At 44.6% G+C, this 18,841-nt stretch overlaps 1 protein-coding gene across 4 annotated transcripts in view; it reads right to left on the bottom strand.

The window, feature by feature from the left end:
* The window catches only part of AWAT2 (acyl-CoA wax alcohol acyltransferase 2), a 60,572-nt gene that overhangs the window by 6,635 nt on the left and 35,096 nt on the right, over positions 1-18,841 (bottom strand). Inside the window, exon 1 of one of the 4 annotated variants that reach the window (XM_027836726.1) lies at positions 7,390-7,444. The exons of 2 other annotated variants lie outside the window; for them this stretch is intronic. In XM_027836726.1, coding sequence (XP_027692527.1) covers positions 7,390-7,411 — 22 coding nt within the window. In that variant the 5' untranslated portion in view covers positions 7,412-7,444. Of the gene's footprint in view, positions 1-7,145; positions 7,231-7,389; positions 7,445-18,841 lie in introns of those variants that run through there. One more of the 4 variants, XM_027836723.1, reaches the window with a different exon arrangement.

The raw sequence follows: 18,841 nt of genomic DNA, 5'->3' as shown, positions 1-18,841 counted from the left end.
GTGGGGAACCTTAGAACACATAATGGCAGAGCTGAGGAGAGGGAGTGGGGAACCTTAAACCATAATGTCAGAACTGGGAAGGGACTTTAGAACAGAGAATGTGTTTGTGGAAATTGTGGCCCGGAGGAATGCAGTAGCCTATCCAAGCTAGTGGGTAGCCAAAATTCAAGATTCGAACCCCATTTTTCTGCCTCCAAAACAGTTCCTCCCACCCCAGCTAATCCAGGGTCTTGCTCACCCAGACCTACTCCAAGGTGCATATTCATCCTCCGATACATCGGCCCGACAATTCCCCAGTCCTCTTCCCCCTCCATCCTTGGAGGCTGAGGGTGAAGACAAGATCTGGGTCTTCTGCTCCCTGGCCTTCTCCTTTCACAGCACCAATTCCTTTGTGACTTAACAGACCCACCTCCAGGGAAGCCCCCGGGAGGAGGTGAGGCCCTCACCCTCTCCCCCTAGGACATTGCAAGCAGTATTTGGGGAAAGGTAACAGGAGAAAGAGCTAAAAGCAGGCAAATTGTTGGGGACACCTACGGGCTGAGAAAAGACCTGGTTTGCTGATGGTGGGGAAAGGGAAGGGAAACTGGAAAAGTCCCTGACTGAGGGAAGGGCCACCCCCCCCCAAGACTCCCCAAGCTCCGGAAACATCAGGATTCTCACGTTCCAGACAGAGTTCAGAGGTGTGTGGGAGTCCCTGCCTCCCTGTTCTTCCACCTGCCCTTTGGCCTCCAGCCCTCTTCTCATCCCTCAATCAATTGGTCCAATTCAAACACCAGTTACGATGTCTCCACTAGGTTTAAGGCCCCGTGCTAGGAGCTGGAGATGCCAAGAGGAAAACAAATACCTAGCCCAGTCCTCACAGGACAAGAGCTTGGCTGAGAGGAAGTATGGCCCCAGGTGGGTCGGGGAAAGTTTCCTAACCCAAGGGGCCCCTGTGCTCAGGATGCTCCCGAGCAGAAGCGCCTTCAGGGCCTGTAAAAGGAAGTTCAGGGAGCACCAATAAGGCCAGACTGCCTGCAATGACACAGGCTGCATGCACGGCAGGCTGGGGAGTCACCTATAAGAAAGCCACAAAGGGAGGCTATAGCCAGATTGGGAGGAGCCTTAAACACAAACAGAAGAGTTTGGTCCTTTGTCCTAAATGTAATAGGGAGTCACTGAAACCTGCTGAGCACGGTAGGAACATGGTAAGACCTGAACTTTAAGATTATTTTGGCACTTGTGGAGAACAGAGTGGAGAGGGGAAGGCAGCAGGAAACACCCCCCCCCCCGCCGCCATTTCCTCCCAGGTCATCATGCCTGGCCTAGACTCACTTTCCTTCTTTCCCAGCCTTGACAAATCCTAGCATTGACAAGTTCAACAAGGTACCCTCCTATAGTCCTATGGGAAAATGCTCTAGATCACTAATAATTAGAGGAATGCAAATTAAAACAACTTTGAGATATCACCTCATACCCATCAGCTTGGCTAAGATGACAGAAAAGGAAAATGACAAATGCTAGAGGGGCTGTGGGAAAACAGGTATGCTAATGCACTATTGGTGGACTGAGAACTCATCTAAACATCTTGGAAAGCACTTTGGTACTTTGCCCCAAAGGTACTAAATTATGCATACCCTTTGACCCAGCAACAGTACTACCTTATGCCCCAAAGAGATCAAGGAAAGAGGAAAAGGACACATATGTATGAAAAGATTTAGAGCAGCTCTTTGTATAATAGCAAAGAACTGGAAAGGAAGGGAATGCCAATCAATTGGGAAATGGTTTAACAAGTTCTAGTGTATGAATATAATGGAATACTATTGTGCTGTAAGAAGGGGATGGGTTCAGAAAAACCTGGGAAGACTTGTATGAACTGATGCAAAGTGAATTGAGCTGAACCAGAACAAGTTCTACAATAGCAACAGAATTGTCAAGATTATCAACTGTGAAAGACTTAGGAACTCAGATCACCACATTGACCAGTCACAGTTCCAAAGGACTCATGACAAAAAAAAAGCTTATCCACCTCCAGCTGATGGACTCAGAGGGCAGACTGAAGCATATTTTCTGTTCTTTCTTTCTTTTTTCCTTGTTCTTTCTTTTTCTGGCTTTTTTTAAAAATATGGATAACATGGAAAACTGTTCGGTATGACTTCACATTTGTAATAGGTTTTCTATTTTTTGCCTTCACAACGGGTGAGGGAGAGGGGGCAGAGGGAGAGAATTTGCAACTGAAAATGGAATAAAACTGAATGGGCAAAAAGGGACTCTCCTTTATCTTTGAATTCTCTGAGCCCTTATCCTTCAGCTATTCATTCCCTGCTAATCAGTCAATAAGCATTTATTAAGCTCCACCTCAGGTCACTATTCCTCATCCCCCTGCTACGCTCCTATTCCAGAGAAGTCACAAAACCATTTTGACTGGGTCCACTGCAAATTCTTATTATCTAACTTCAGCTAAGCCCTCATTTCTGCATGGCGATCCATTACAAACAAACATCTCTGCTTGATTCCTCAACAATTCTCCCAGCCACTATTCTAGCCTCCCCCTCTCCTGAACCCTCAACTCCACCCCTACCTACCCCTTTCTCCCCAGATAACCTCACCTCTCACTTTACTGAGAAAAATCGAGGCCATCAGCAATTAGCCCCCTCCCCTCTCTTTGCACGTTACAAAGCCTTCTACGGTTCACTCATCTTCTCCCCAATTGTTCCAGTTTCAAACGATACCAGAACCCTTCTGCTCACCAAGGGCTAACCTGTCTACTTGGCACCATGGTCCCATCCCCTCTCATCTTCTCTGGAAGCTCTTCCCATCACTCATTCCCTCTTGCTCCCTCATCTCTGCTCTTTCCAGGGATGCTGACATGCACACCAGTCTAATTTTTTTTTTTAATTTTTAGGCAATTGGGATTAAGTGACTTGCCCAGGATCACACAGCTAGTAAGTGTCAAGTGTTTGGTCTGAGGTCGGATTTGAACTCAGGTCCTCCTGACTTCAGGGCCGGTGCTCTATCCACTGCGCCACCTAGCTGCCCCCAGTCACACCATTCTTAAAAAACATTTCCTTGGTCCCGTCAGGCCCTCAAGCTCTTCCTGCCTTCTCTAATTCACCACATTCACCACCCACTCACTCTCCAGCCCCTCACAGTCTGGCTTCTAAGCCCAGCACTTTACAAAAACTATTCTTTCCAAGGTCGCCAGCAAGCTCTTAATTACTAAATCTGATGGCTTTTTCTAAGGCTTCATCTTACTTGGATACTTACTTCGGACTCTGCTCACTGTTCCCTCCTCCTGAAGCCTCTTCCCTCCACTGACTTCCTGGACTCTGCTCTCTCCTGTTTCTCTTATATGTCTACCTGACCTTTTTACTTTCTTCAAGGGGGGGAGGGGATCAGAATCCATCTTCTGCCCAAGAGTGGCTGTCCCTCAAGGGCCCTCTCCTCTTTCTCTACCCTCTCTCCTTTAACCATCCAATGACCTCCCTCAAGGGCCATTATCATCTCTCTGCAGAGAATGTCCAAATCTGAATCTCGATTCTGCCTTTATAAACTACAGAACAGTTACTGATCTGCATTGGTGCCGAGAGTATCCTGTGCTGAGAAAATCACAGGTCCAGACCAAGAGGGAATCTTTCTTTGAAATTCCATTCTCTACTTCACTTGGTGATCTCATCAATGCCCATGACCTGAATTACCATATTTATTCTGACGATTCTCAATTCTACCTTTCCTGCCCCCATCTCTCTCCTGACTGCCAACCTTGCATCTCCAACTGCCTTTCACACACCTCAAACTGGAGGTCCAGTAGACAGCTGAGACTCAATATGTCCAAAAGGGAACTCATCTTTCTCCTAAACCCTCTTTCCCTTACATTTGCTGTTACCACAGCAAGCAGCACCTTTCTCCCAGTCCCCCAGGCTTGCAACCAAAGAGTTTTCCTGGACTCCTCGTTCTGGCTCAGCTCCATAATACAAGCTGCTGGCAAGGCCTGTCAACTTCACCTGTGTAACATTTCTCCAATATGCCCCCTTCTCTCCTCTGACGCCGCCACCCCCCTCTGCAGGGCCTCATCACCTTATGCCCCGGCTATTGCCATAGCTGCCAGGGGGCTGCCTGCCTCAAGTCTCCCCCCCACTCCAGTCCATCCTCCATTCAGGCACTACAGGGATATTCCTAAAATAGAGGTCTGATCACGACACCCCCACTGCACCCCACCACAACCCCTAACCTTGTTCTTCATGTTCACCGAGACCTCCAGCACCTCCGCCTCTTCCCTCTTTCTCAGATCATCACCCCAGCACTGGCTCTAGTCTCTTCTTTTCCCCATCTTGACCCATTGGGGAATCAGCTCAATTCTACACTGTCCTCTTCTCAAGTCTCTTGATCTCTTTTTTTCACCTGTCTTGCCCTGCCAAGCCTCAACCTTGGATCACTCCCATTATTGGCTGTCTTTGCTTTTACTCACATGCTGCTGAACAAAGCTAGAAAAAAAATCCTCAAACTAGGCTGACTGGGTCCGTTACAAATGTGTATTGCCTAATCTCAACTGGGGCCTCGCACCTCCCTAATGAACTCCCTATCCCAGTCTCTGTAGCAGTTCTTTTGTGTGTGAGTTTTTGATTTTTTTGTGTTTTTTTGTGGTTTTTTTCTGGTTTTTTTGTGTGGTATTTTGTGTGTGAGTGTGTGTGTGTGTGGGCGTGTGTGTAAGTAAGTCATTCTCCAATAGATAAGTGGTCAAACTATATGAACAAACAGTTCTCAAAAGAACTGCAGGGCAGCTAGGTGGTGCAGTGGATGGAGCACCAGCCCTAGTTTCAGGAGGACCTGAGTTCAAATCCAGCCTCAGACACATAACACTTACTAGCTATGTGACCCTGGGCAAGTCACTTAACCCCATTGCCTAAGCAAACAAAAAAACCAAAAACAAACAAACAAAAAAAACTCATGATGGAAAATGCTATCCACATCCAGAGAAAGAACTATGGAGTTGGAATGCAGGTGGAAGCAGACTATTTGCTCTTTTTTTTTCCTTCTGTTTTCTTTTGTTTCTTCTTTTTTGTGATTCTTCCCATTGATCCTAATTCTTCTTTACAACATGACTAATGTGAAAATAGGTTTAATATGAATATATATATATATGTAGAGATATGTAGAGAATGTATATGTATCAGATTGCACATCATCTTGGGGAGAGGGGAGGGGAGCGAGAGGGAGAAAATTTAAAACTCAAAAGCTTATGGAAGTGAATGTTGAAAACTAAAAATAAATTAATTAATTTAAAAAAGCAGAAAACCCGTCAAAGTCATCTGATAGCTTCTGACGGCACAAAGGACCCACCTGGCAGCTGGAGGGCAGCAAGGGGGCTTCTGCCAGGCTAGTGACTCAGCAGCGGGTACTGACAGAGGTACTCTGTGTGGGAATAGTTTCAGGGGCCAGCTCAAGCCTCAGGGGTAGCTTTCCCATTTGGGTAAGTGGGCTGAAGGCCTAGAGCACAGGCTCATTCAGTTTGGGCCAGAATCAAAGAGCTTGGGATTCAAAGTGATATAATGTAGCAGCATAGGGACAAGTCAGACAGAAGGTAAGAAACAGAGGAAGATCTCAGAGTCTGAGTGGCCAAGTGTCAGATAGGACCTAGCCAGAAAAAAATATGGTTAGTAAAGCAACCCCAACATTTAGAACATACCTAGTGAAACTTGGTATGGGGTCTGGGAGTTTGGCCTCCCAAAGAGCTAGGAAAGCACTGGGCCTGCAGTCAGAAAAACCTGAGTTCAAATCCAGCCTAGCTGGGTAACCCTGGACAAGTCACTTATCCTCTGCTGACCTCAGTTTCCTCAACTATAAAATGGGGATAAGAGCCCCTACCTCCCAGGGTCGTTGTGAGGATCAAATGAGATCATAATTATAAGCACTTAGCACAGTGCCAGGCACACAGTAGGCCTTATGTTAGTTCTTATTCCCTTCCTCATTGAACCCAACCCTAGCCATATCCTGATCAGAGCCTGGAGCCACTTCAATGATCAATAGCCAAAAAGGATATGGAAACCTGGGAGGAGAGGAAGATGGGAGATTCCAATTCTAGAGGGAGATGCCACAACCCATGCAGAAGACTGAGGAAATGAAGGTCAGCCCAGCAAAGACAAGCTAGCAGATCACAGGGCTTAGAGCTTAGTGGCCACTCAGAGATCACCCAAGTCAAGCTCCTCATTTTACAGCAGAGGAACCCAGGCCGAAGAAGAGGGAAAGACTTGGCCAAGGGCACAATGACAGCCTAATCCTTGGCCTTGACTCCAAAGCTCCTGGACTGTACCAATAGAAAGTCGGACAATGCCACAGTTGGTTCTCATCTGACCTCATTACTCCCCTGTTCAAAAACATTCAGTGGTTCCCTATTACTTCCAGAATAAAATACTGTTCTTTAGCCTGGCATTTACTATCCTCCACAATATGCTCCAGACTGGGGGCGGGGGGGTGGGAAGCATGGGTAGAACAGACCAGGCAAAGGCAGGGAGATGGGAGATCTCTGGCGCTTATCAAAATCTGGTGCAGAGTAAGCATTTAATAAATGCTTGGTGACTGATAGTATATAGAGGCAGAGAGAAGGCCCACATGGCTAGACCATCAAGTATGAGAAATACTACACACAAGGTTACTCAGCCAGTAAGGGTCTGAGGTGGGATTTGAACCCAGGTCTTCCTAACCCTAAGTGCACTGCCCTACCCACTGCCTCTCCATCTCAGAAGCTTTCACCAAGCCACCTAATGCACACCCCTTCCTCATGGAGCACTCACCTAAATGGCCTCAACAGGGAGAAAGCCTTCCTCTTTGTAAAGTCCTGAGGAACAGGAACTTCCAAAGTTTCTCTGCAGGGCCGGGCCCAGGTTACTCCTCCAGGCCTGGCTGCTGGCCACTGCAATGGAGCTGGGCAGTAACTGGTTGGTGTCTTTGCCAAAGGAACCCCCACTGCCCATACCTCCACCTCCCTACACATGGGCATCCCCATAGATCTAACATGTACTTACATGGTGTGAGCCACTGGCCCTGCCTGAGGGATGCCCCCCCCGACAAGAGCACACTACAAACATATACATCCATACATCCTTCCATCCATACATGCATGCATACCTACAGTGGGAGCCACGGCCCCTGCCCTACACTGGACTCACCCATGAGTAAGGCACTCAGAGCCCACTGGAAGACGGCAAAGACCTCCAATGCTGTCTTCAGGTCCTTTTTGGAGATGGAGCCCATGGTGCCCAGGGCTATCCAGTGCCGATTACTCCCCAGCTGGAGCCACAGGTCTCCTCTCCCTGTCTTGGCTCTCCCAGACTCACAGGCACACGCACATGCACATATGCATAGATTTATTCACAGCCACCCCAAGTTCCTGCCTCCCACCTGCTCTTTTACCCAGTTCAGCATTGCCTGTCATGGTGTAACCCCACTGGGGATTGTGACAGCTTCTATCTTCACCTTGAGCTATGGAGAAAGACATCTGGGAGGGGCTGGGCCAGAGGTAGGATCCAGGAAGTGCTGGGGTAGAAGAGAGGAAGGCATAGTTCATGGAGACTGCTCCTGAAAGGAGTCCCTGAGGCTGGGCCGCTGCCCACACTCACACCAGAACACTCATTTCTCTGCATGTATGTGGATGTTGGCTAGCTGCCTCTACAAGCAAGCACGGAGGCCGTGTTTGTATCTGTCCAGGAATGTCTCTTCTGGGGTGTGTGTGTGTGTGTGTGTGTGTGTGTGTGTGTGTGTGGGTGGGTGGGTGTGTGTGTGTGTGTGTGTGTGTGACATCCTGGGCACCTGGATGTGCTATCTAGATCTTTGTTAGGGAGCCGTGCTTTCCCCTCTCCCCCCAAGCCCTAGAGGGGCAGGGAAATGGGGGTGAGAGAGAAACCATTGCTTGGCAGCTTAAGGCCTACTTGGAGTCTACCTTGGGAACTATGAGCAGAAGAAGAAGACCTCCCAGGATGCCCTCAGCCACCAAGCAGGCCCAGGTGATTCCATCATCATCATCAAGCATTCCCTAAGCATCAAGGCATCTCCATATGCATGAACACATGTGTGCACGTCTATGTGAGTGTGTGTGTGTGTGTGTGTGTATGTATGTGCAGAGGGGGTTGCCATGTTGGAACATGTTGGGAGGAAATTGGAGAAGTATCCTGATGGGGACACACTGGCACATATAAAGCATGGCTTCTGCCCTCAGAACATTTGGGGAAACAGGAAGTCTCAGGGGAAGACAGAGGAAACTAAGCTAGGCCTATGGTCTAGGGAAATCTGAGAAGACTCTGGAGACCATGGGCCTTGACTTGGGCCTTTGCTGGAAGGGCCAGACTTAAAACAAGAAGAGGATGAAGGAGGGCAACCTAGGTGGGGGGAATGGCAAAGGCAAAGGCTTAGAAGGGCACATAGCTTGTGGGACAATAAAGAGATAAGTTTGTATAGGAGACAAGGTGGGACAAGAGCTTGTGAAGGGCCTGAAATGCCAGGCATGTTGACAATAGAGAGTCAATTGCTGAGGGTTTCTGAGTAGGGAAGTGATAGTAGGTAGTAGGTAGTCAGTTTAGCCCTAATTTCTCTACATACTATCCCCAGGCCCCCTGTTGCATGTGTTCCTGCTGGGGGTACCACATATGGTCACCAGTCAGAGATACCAGACAGCTACCAGCTCAGCTGAGCCACCTGCCTGTAGGGGAGATGATGTCACCACCCAGCAGGCCTTCTCTTCAGCTTTCCCACCCTCTAACCAACTGACCTTGCAGGGTTGGGGCCCAGTGTTCACCACCTGGCCTTGGTGTTGTGGTTACCTTTAAGCTACTCATGGAATATTAGAGATGAAAATTACCTTAGAGGTGAGTTCAAGAGAAGGCAACCAGACTCAGAGAGGGGAAGGACCTTGTGCAAGGCCACAGAGCAAGTCAATGGTAGAGCTGCCACTGTGTATCCAAAATGAGCCCATGGGCTTTGGGGAAGGAGCTGAGTTGGCCCACAGACTATTGGGAGGAAATTGGAGAAGCAGACAGCAGGGTCCTCTTCTCCTTAGCACTGTAACTAGTTACTTGTGAGCCCAAGATGAGAATAGAAAATGGAGCTCCCTCTATCTAAGGGCAAGCATGATAAGGGCATGTTTTAAATTTTTTTTATTTTTATATTAATTTATTTTGATTTATCAATAATCACTTCCACATGCTTTTGAGTTTAAAATTTTTCTCCCCCTTCCTCCCCACCACCCTCCCCAACACGGCACACAATCTGATATAGGCTATACATTTACATTCATATTAAACATATTTTCACATTAGTGATGTTGTAAGTAAAAATTAAAACCCATAGGAGGAACCATCAGAAACAGGAAACAAAACTCAACAGAAGAGGAAAAAAATTAGCAATTCAACTCCCATAGTTCTTTCTTTGGATGTGGATAGCACTTTCCATCACAAGGCCTCTGGAGATGTCTTAGATCCTTGTATTGCCAGGAAGGGTTAAGTTTATCAATATTAGTCATTGAACAACATGGCTGTTATTGTGTACAACACTCTCTTGGTTCTACTTACTTCACTCAGCATCAGACCATACAAGTCTTTCCAGGTTTTTCTGAAGTCTGCCTGCTCATCATTTCTTATAACACAATAGTATTCCATTACATTCATATACCACAACTTGCTCAGCCATTCCCCAATGGATGGGCATCCTCTCAATTTCCAATTCTTGGCCACCACAAAAAGAGCTGCTATGAATATTTTTGTACATGTGGGTCCTTTTCCCATTTGTATGATCTCTTTGGGATATAGCCCTAGAAGTGCTATTGCTGGGTCAAAGGGTATGCACATTTTTATAGCCCTTTGGGCACAGTTCCAAATTGCTCTCCAAAATGGTTGGATCATTTCACAACTCCACCAACAATGCATTAGTGTTCCAATTTTCCCACATGTTCTCCAACATTTATCATTTTCCTGTTTTGTCATGTTGGCCAATCTGATAGGTGTGATATGGTACCTCAGAGTTGTCTTGATTTGCATTTCTCTAATCAATAGTGATTTAGAGCATTTTTTCATAGGACTATAGATGGCTTTAATTTCTTCATCTGAGAACTGCCTGTTCATATCCTTTGACCATTTATCAATTGAGGAATGTCTTGTATTCTTATAAATTTGACTTAATTCTCTATATATTTAGAAATGAGGCCCTTATCAGAGACACTGGTTGTAAAAATTCTTTCCCAATTTTCTACCTTCCTTCTAATCTTAGTTGCATTGGCTTTGTTTGTGCAAAAACTTTTCAATTTAACGTAATCAAAATTATCCATTTTGCTTTTCATAATGTTCTCTATCTCCTGTTTGGTCATGAATTCTTCTGTTCTCCATAGATCTGATAGGTAAACTATTCCTTGCTCTCCCAGTTTGCTTATAGTATCAGCCTTTATATCTAAATCATGAACCAGATGGTGGAGGGAAAGCAGTGACTGTCTTGAGCTGTCTCCCAAAGCCCTCTAAATACCTAAAAAAATGGCTCTAAACAAATTCTAAAGTAGCAGAACCCACAAAAAGACAGAGTGAAACAAATTTCCAGCTAAAGACAGCCTGTATGGTTTGATCAGAAAGGTATATCGTGCCGGGCGGGGAGAGGAGCGCAGTTCGACGTGGGTGCGAAGGCTGCAGCGACCCTGGAGCAGGCCTCAGAGGACTGAATCACAGGCAGCTGTGGTGGTTTCCAGACTTCTCAACCCCTGAACACCAAAGACAACTTAGGTCAGTGGGAAAAGTCTGTAACTGCGGTGAGAGAGGAGCTAGGTCTCAGTCGGAAGTCCCAAGCACAGCCCGGGGCTGCGGCTTTTTCCTGAGCTTCCAGCCCACAGACTGAGGGGGAATCAAGTGGCTGATGAAAAGGGGATTGCAGGGATCTCTTTGCCAGTGCTGAGGCAGGAATCTCTTGCTTTACTGCTGCTTGGATCTGGGTCACAATTCTGAGGGGCGGTCCTGGGGAGAGGAGGAACGCTGGTGTGGTGGAGCTTGTTGTGGTGGTGGAGAGAAAACACCTCGCCCCTTATCATACCACCTTGGAAGAACTGAAAATTTACAGGTCCCTAGAAGTACCTCTGAAAACAGCTGTACAAACCCCCAAAGGTTGGGACAGTACACTCTTCACATTGGAAGCAGACTTTTACCTTAACAAAGAGTTTAAAACTCAAGTAATTGGCTGGGATCATGAGTAAGCAGCGCAAAAAAAGTCAGACTATATTATCTTACTTTGGTGACAAAGAAGATCAAAACATACAACCAGAAGAAGACAGCAAAGCCAAAGCTCCTACATCCAAAGCCTCCAAGAAGAATATGAATCAGTCCCAGGCCTTGGAAGAGCTCAAAGGGGATTTTGAGAAGCAAGTAAGAAAAGCAGAGGAAAAACTGAGAGTGATGCAAGAAAATCATGAAAAACAAGTCAACGGCTTGCTAAAGGAGACCCAAAAAAATACTGAAGAAAATAATACCTTAAAAAATAGCCTAACCCAAATGGCAAAAGAGGTCCAAAAAGCCAATGAAGAGAAGAATACCCTAAAGAGCAAAATTGGACAAATAGAAAAGGAAGTCCAAAAGATTACTGAAGAAAATATTTCCTTAAAAATTAGAATAGAGCAATTGGAAGCTAGTGACTTTATGAGAAATCAAGACACTGTAAAGCAAATCCAAAAGAATGAAAAATTAGAAAACAATGTGAAATATCTCATTGGAAAAACAACTGACCTGGAAAATAGATCCAGGAGAGAGAATTTAAAAATTATTGTACTATTTGAAAGCCATGATCAAAAAAAAGAGCCTAGACATCATCTTTCAAGAAATTATCAAGGGAAACTGTCCTGATATTTTAGAACCAGAGGGCAAAATAGAAATTGAAAGAATCCACCAATCTCCTCCTGAAAGAGATCCCCAAAGGAAAACTCCTAGGAATATTGTAGCCAAATTCCAGAGTTCCCAGGTCAAGGAGAAAATATTACAAGCAGCCAGAAAGAAACAATTCAAGTATTGTGGAAACACAATCAGGATAATACAAGATTTAGCTGCTTCTACATTAAGGGACCACAGGGCATGGAATATAATATTCCAGAGAGCAAAGGAGATAGGATTATAACCAAGAATCACCTACCCAGCAAAACTGAGTATAATCCTGCAGGGGAAAAAATGGTCATTCAGTGAAATAGAGGACTTTCAAGCATTCTTGATGAAAAGACCAGAGTTGAATAGAAAATTTGATTTTCAAATACAAGACTCGAGTGGAACATGAAGAGGTAAATAGGAAAGAGAATATCATAAGAGACTTATTAAGGTTGAACTGTTTACGTTCCTGCATGGAAAGATGATATTTGTAACTCATGAGACCTTTGCCAGTATTAGGGTAGTTGGAGGGGAAAAAATTATATGTACATATATATAGATATAGATAGATAGAGGGCATAGGGTGAGTTGAAAATGAAGGGGTCATATCTGGAGAATAAAATTAAGGAGTGAGAGAGGAATATACTAGGAGAAGGAGAAAGGGAGAGGTAGAATGGGGTAAATTATCCCACAAAAAAAAAACAGAAAAGAAAAGGCTCTTACAGTGGAGGGGAAACGGGGGAAGGTGAGAGGGAATGAGTGAATCTTATTCTCGTAGGATTTGACTTAAGGAGGGAATAACATACACACTCAATTGGGTGTGGAAATCTGTCTTACCCTACATCAAAATAGGGGTGGGAAGGGGACAAGAGAGTAGGGGGATCATAGAGAGGAGAGCAGATCAGGAAAGGTACTTCTGAGGAGGGACAGGGTCAAAAGAAAGAATAGAATAAATGGGGGGGTGGCATAGGATTAAGGGAAATACAGTTAGTTTTTCACAGCATGTCTACTATGGAAGTGTTTTGCATAACTGCACATATATAACCTGTATTTAGTTACTTGCCTTATCAATGAGGGTGGGTGAGGAGGGAGGAAGGGAGAAAATTTGGAACCCAAAGTTTTAAAAACACATGTTTAAAAAAAATGTTATCACATGCAACTGGGAAATAAGAAATACAGGAAATAGGATACAGAAATCCTAGGGGAAGGGGTATTTAGAATGCATGTCATCTTGGGGTGGGGGGAGGGGTGAGATGGGGTGAAAATCTGGAACTCAAAATCTTGTGGAAGTAAATGTTGAAAACAAAAAAATAAATAAATAAAAATTACCATTAAAAAATAAATTAATTAACAGGGAAGAAAATAAAATAAAATAAAATAATCATGCCAAGAATAAAATATATATATATATATATATATATATATATATATAAAACAATAAATCATGAACCCATTTTGACTTTATTTTGGTATATGGTGTGAGATTTTGGTCTATGCCTAGTTTCTGCCATACTGTTTTCCAGTTTTCCCAGCAGTTTTTTTTCAAAGAAGCTGGAGTCTTTGTGTCTCGCATATTTAACCTATTCCACTGATCTACCACTCTATTTATTAGCCAGTACCAAGCAGTTTTGATGGTTGCTGCTTTATAATGCAATTTAAGATCTGGAATGGCTAGGCCACCTTCCCTAGCATTTCTTTTCATTAGTTCCCTTGATATTCTGGACCTTTTGTTCTTCCAAATGAATCTTGTTATTATTTTTTCTAACTCTATAAAATTATTTTTGGTAGTTTGATTGGTATGGCACTGAATAAGTAAATTAGCTTAGGTGGAATTGTCATTTTTATTATATTTTTAAATACAATAAAATTTTAAATTTTTTAAAGAAACATTTGCTATTTTGTTTTTTTTTTTATCATCAGAATTTCTTCCAGTATCCTTCCCCCTCACTCCCAAAGAGCAATCCATGTAGCAAACATTTTGAACAAAAAAAAAGAAAGAAAAGAATAAAATCAGCAAAATGGATTGATATATTGAAAAAGTCTGCAAATGTGAGCACTAGTCCACCCGGCCCCAACAGCTCCACCAAGGAGAGGGAGTAGTCACTATCTTCTCCTGTCTCTTCTTTGGGGCCCAGCTTCTGGATCATTTTGCAAAATTCACCTTCAGTTGTTTTGTGGCTGTTTTGTGGCTGGTCTTCCCTTCAATGTTGTTAGAGTCATTGTGTCTGTCATTTTCTGGGCTCTGCTTCCTTTCCTCTGATTGGTTCAAGCCCAAGTCTTTCCAGGCCCCTGTGCTCCTCACATCCATCATTTCTTATAGCCCAGACACACTCCATCCCTTTCATCTCATTCAGCCAGTCCCCACTAGATGGACAGCCACTTTCTTGCCCATCCTGTGCTGCTATGAATATGCTGGTACCTATGAAACTTTCCTCTTATTGGTGACCTCCTTGGGCTCTGAGCTGGAGGCCTATCTCCCACCTGTTCTATGAGCAAAGCAGAACTGAAGTAGCTCAAAAGAAATGCGAGATGCGCAAATTTAGAAACAGCTCCACCTCAAATGTTCACATGGACTATTTGTGCCTGGCCTGTGATAGAGCCTTCTGAGCTCATATTGGTCTGATCAGCCACAGTTGGGCACACTGGACCTTGACCCTAACAGAGGGATGTCATTTTGGTCCTCTTTGAGAATGAAGGATAACAGCCAACCAAGCAGCCAACCTCCTTTGGCTCTGAGCTGGAGGCCTGGTTCCCACCTGTTCTGCACCCCTCAGATTTATTCCTGAGGGCCAGTGCCTCCCTTGCCTTGGCTTTCCCACCTCTCTGCCACTACCCACTGCCTAGCTCCTCTGCCAAAGGGACAGCTGACACATGTGGCCTAGAGTTCCTTTCCCAGGTGTGGCAGGGTTAGGAAAGCATGGCCTCAGTCAATTCCTAAGGACCCCAAGAGCTCAGGAATTTGAGTTGGGACTCTTTCACATCTACAATGCTCAGTACTGGATCACAGATTCATTGTCCTCTTGCAATTAAGAAAGCCATTGCTGTGAAAGGAGTTCCGGGAGATGAGGAAGTTTGAGACTAGATAAGAGCCCAGCACCTCAACATCCTCTGCAAGAATAGAGATCAATGACCCCAAATTTCACAGAAGAAATAAATAAAAGGGGAAAAGGAGAAAAGGAGAAAAGAATGGGAACAAGCGAGAAACCACAAATGAAAATCTCCTCGCAGATAAGGAGGCGGAAAGGACCAGGAAATGAGCAAGCAGAAAAGAAAGCCCTCCAGCACAATGAACCAAGATGATGGATTAAAAGGTCACCAAGAGAAGTCGCTAGAAGGAAAAATAACAAACTTAGTTCAACAACAGCCCCGAAATGAAGGTGAATGTAGCATGACACATAGAATTGGATTTTAATAAACTTTAAAGGAAATGAAGGCAGATTCGACATTCCATTATCGTCAACGTCATCATAAACTACTCGGTACTTTAAAATTCACAATATGAGCTGCGTTGGAACCCTATCAGGTAGGTACTACAGGCAGGGAAACTGAGGTTCAAAGAGGTTTAATGACTTGCCCAGAACAACAGAGCTACTACGTAGCAGAGATAGGATTTGAACCCAGGTCTTCGGATGTCCATCATGGTACGAAATAGACCAGGATGATAGGAAGGACTGGGAGAGGGAGAAAGGAAAGTGTGAGGCTGGCAATCAAACCATCCAAAGGGAGAAAATGTGCTGCAGAACAAGATCAAAGGCCTCCAGGACCCTCGATTTAGAGTCAAATGACACAACTGAAGTCTGGAAAACTTTCCAAATGAACATGACAGGACTAGAAGACACAGCTTGAGAGGGAAGGTCAGGATCATTAGATTCCTACATCTTAGAATTAATCAAAAGGCTTTCCTTGCCTCTTACTAAGGGCCAAACACTATGCTAAGGTAGGGGATACAAATACAAAAGCAAAGACAGTTCTTGCCCTCCAGGAGCTTACATTCTAATGGAGGGAAATGACACACTAAGCGGAGTGGTGGGCAGGGAGGGATATTTTGGTTTGAAAGTTGCAGGTTTAGTGAGTGGAGCCACAGGGGAGAAGATTAACCCACTCTTTCCATGAACAATGATAGAATGGATCTGATTATGGTTTAAGAAGTGGGACTCTGGGAGAAGCTGAGCCACAGGCAACAAAGTGGCTAGAGTGAAATGAAGCCTAGCAGATCCCAGGCCTGGATAGAATGAGCAACAGAGGCAGCCACCCACAGTACAGCAGGTCCCCAACCAGAAGTTCTAGGTAGGTAGGAAAGGGTTAAGTCATCCTGGGCTGAGATGCTGGCCCAGGCTAGGCTGATTAGCAAATAGCCAAGGAGTTGAGTGAAAATAAAACACAAATAAAAGAGTCCAACTTATTTTTCAGGAAATCCCACTTACCAAAGTACACTCAGACCTCCATCTTCCCTCAGTATCCCTGTGGGAATCTTTCTTTGCTGCCATCAGCTGAACCCTACCTGGTTGTGGTCTCCCTCTTCCTCTCCCCTCCCTGTTAGATGTCAGTAATCAGCATCTCCATTCCATTAACATCAATTAACTTCTACAGAGGGATATTTGCAGAGAAGATATAACACAAAGGTACATTTTTACTCAGTACCTGGGGGCACACTCTTCCCAGCCCACCTAGTTCTCTCAAATTTAACTCAGTTCCTACTCAATCCCACCAAGTTCATGTCCAAATGCAGCCACTGATGATGATGAGTCCTCGTCCTAGCTGAGCTGGGTCTCAAAGGTCATTCCTCGCTCCTTGGGTCATCGATGCTGAACTGGCTACAGAACACAGACATTGGGATGCTGGTTCACAGCTCTCCCTTCACCTAAAATGAAAGAACCTATTTCAAGGAGCCAAACAGAATCTCTGAAGCTTCGATGGTCTTTAGTGCCTTTTTGAAATCACCCACAATTTCAGCTACATAGTCACTCAAAAAGGCTTCCCTTCACCACATGGTTAGCAGACTTGAACCAGTCATAGAATGTCTACACCTGCTCCGGTGTGTCTCCAAGACACTTTAATTCCACCTCATCACAGATCTCCCAGAAGCAGGCTCCCTAACCTCTTCCATGTGCTAGTGCCATTATGCCCACAAGAAAATTTCTCAGAACTATTAAGATCAGGGGACAGATGATAGAGTGATAGAATTCATCAGATACCACCAGAGGGAAATGCCAGGTTCAAGGCATCCAGACACATTGCTGTCAATTCTAGACCTTCATTGATAAAGTGAAGATTTGCAAACAAATGAAATATCACTTATCAAGGAACTCTGATCTTAATTACACAGGATTATTCACTGAATGTGAGAAAAGACCGAAAAGACTAGAACATAGCTTATCAAAAATCAAAAGAAATTAGGTTTCATATCAGAATCTTCCACCCAGCTAAAATAGGAATATTTGAACAAAGAAAATACATATAACCTTCATTCTTCTCATCATTTCCAAACGTTTCTATGGAAAAAGAAAACCATGTTGAAACCTTTGATAAGCAAATGAATCCAGGCCCCAAAATCCAGGAGCACCTCCATGGAGGTGATTCCTAGAGAAGCCTTTGGAACACAAATCAACAGTGAATTTCAGAAAATAGCTTACAAAATGACCGTGAAGATAAGACCAACCTGTGGCCTAATAGGAACATAGCAGAGACATAAAGCCACCTGTAGTCCTCGGCTGAGGATCCTGACATTCTGTGTCCTAAGGGCCCTGCCTGCTCTGACATCCCAATCAGGGCCAGCAGCACTTTAGTCTAAAACAGTCCACAAGGGCATCCCACTACCACTAAACCTGGCTGCATCTACACCTCCACTAGGTTCCAATCAAACCCCTGATATATATGTCCTGGGTGACCTCGGACAAATCAGGGAACTTCACTGGGATGCCTTAGTTTCCTCACATGTAGAATGAGCTCTAGCTGTAAGGAAAGCTTTAGCCGTATTTCATTGCATGATCTCCTTTTGCAGCCACCGCTGCTACAGTCTCCTCATTTGCTAGCCACTAGGAGGCACTGTAATGGATTGATCACTGAGCCTGGAGTCAGGAAGACCTTAGTTCAAACCCAGCCTCAGACACTTCTTAGCTGTGTGACTGCCTCACTATCCTCAACTGTAAAATGGGGAAAATAACAGCCCCTACCTCCCAGGACTCTTGTGAGGATCAAATGAGATAATATTGATAAAGTGCCTGACTCATAGTAGATGCTTAACGAATGTTTGTTTCCTTCCTTCCCTGCACCTCTTCCTGGCCACCTTTCCTCCGGGCATGTAGTTTTCCCATGGAGGTGAGAAAATGCCTTTGTTTGTCTGTTTCTATCCCCAGGGCTTAGTTCGATGATTGGCTTGTGGTAAGTACTTAATGAATGCTTTCCCTCCTTTCCCTATCTGATCAGAGCCCACTGACGGCAGGTCAGTGCCCCAGGGGCCTTGGGACTTCCCACTCTTCTTCATCCTCTCTTCCAAAGTTTCAAAGGACTCATGATGAAAAAATGCTCTCCACCTCCAGAGAGAGAACTGGTGGACTCCGAGTGCAAATGGAAGTCTAATTTTCTCACTTCATTTTTCTTGCTTTTTTAAAAAATATGCCTGATATGGAAATATGTTTCGCGTGATTTCACATGTATAATTCATATCACAATACTTGCCTTCCCTGCGGGTGGGGGAGGGGTGGGATGGAGGGAGAGAATTAAAAGAATGCTAAAAATAAATAATCAATTGAAATGATTATGTATGTGTATGTACGTATGTATGTATGTATGTATGTATATACTTTCTTGATGATCTTAACACTAGTGGGTTCAATTCTCATCTGTATGCAGACGACTCCCAAATCTATGTATTGTGAAGACAAAGAGAAGGCTTTCCCTCTCTCCTTTTTTCCCATAATGCAAAATTCTTTAGTACATATCTGACAGTTTTTGTCATGAACTCATCAGCCCCAACAGTTCAGGTTCCC

The sequence above is a fragment of the Vombatus ursinus genome, unplaced genomic scaffold, assembly GCF_900497805.2.
Source record: "Vombatus ursinus unplaced genomic scaffold, bare-nosed wombat genome assembly UNPS02014819.1, whole genome shotgun sequence".
In the NCBI taxonomy this organism is placed as follows: Eukaryota; Metazoa; Chordata; class Mammalia; order Diprotodontia; family Vombatidae; genus Vombatus; species Vombatus ursinus.
The sequence above is the reverse complement of the archived record's forward strand: the minus strand, read 5'-3'. Positions and strand labels throughout refer to the sequence as shown.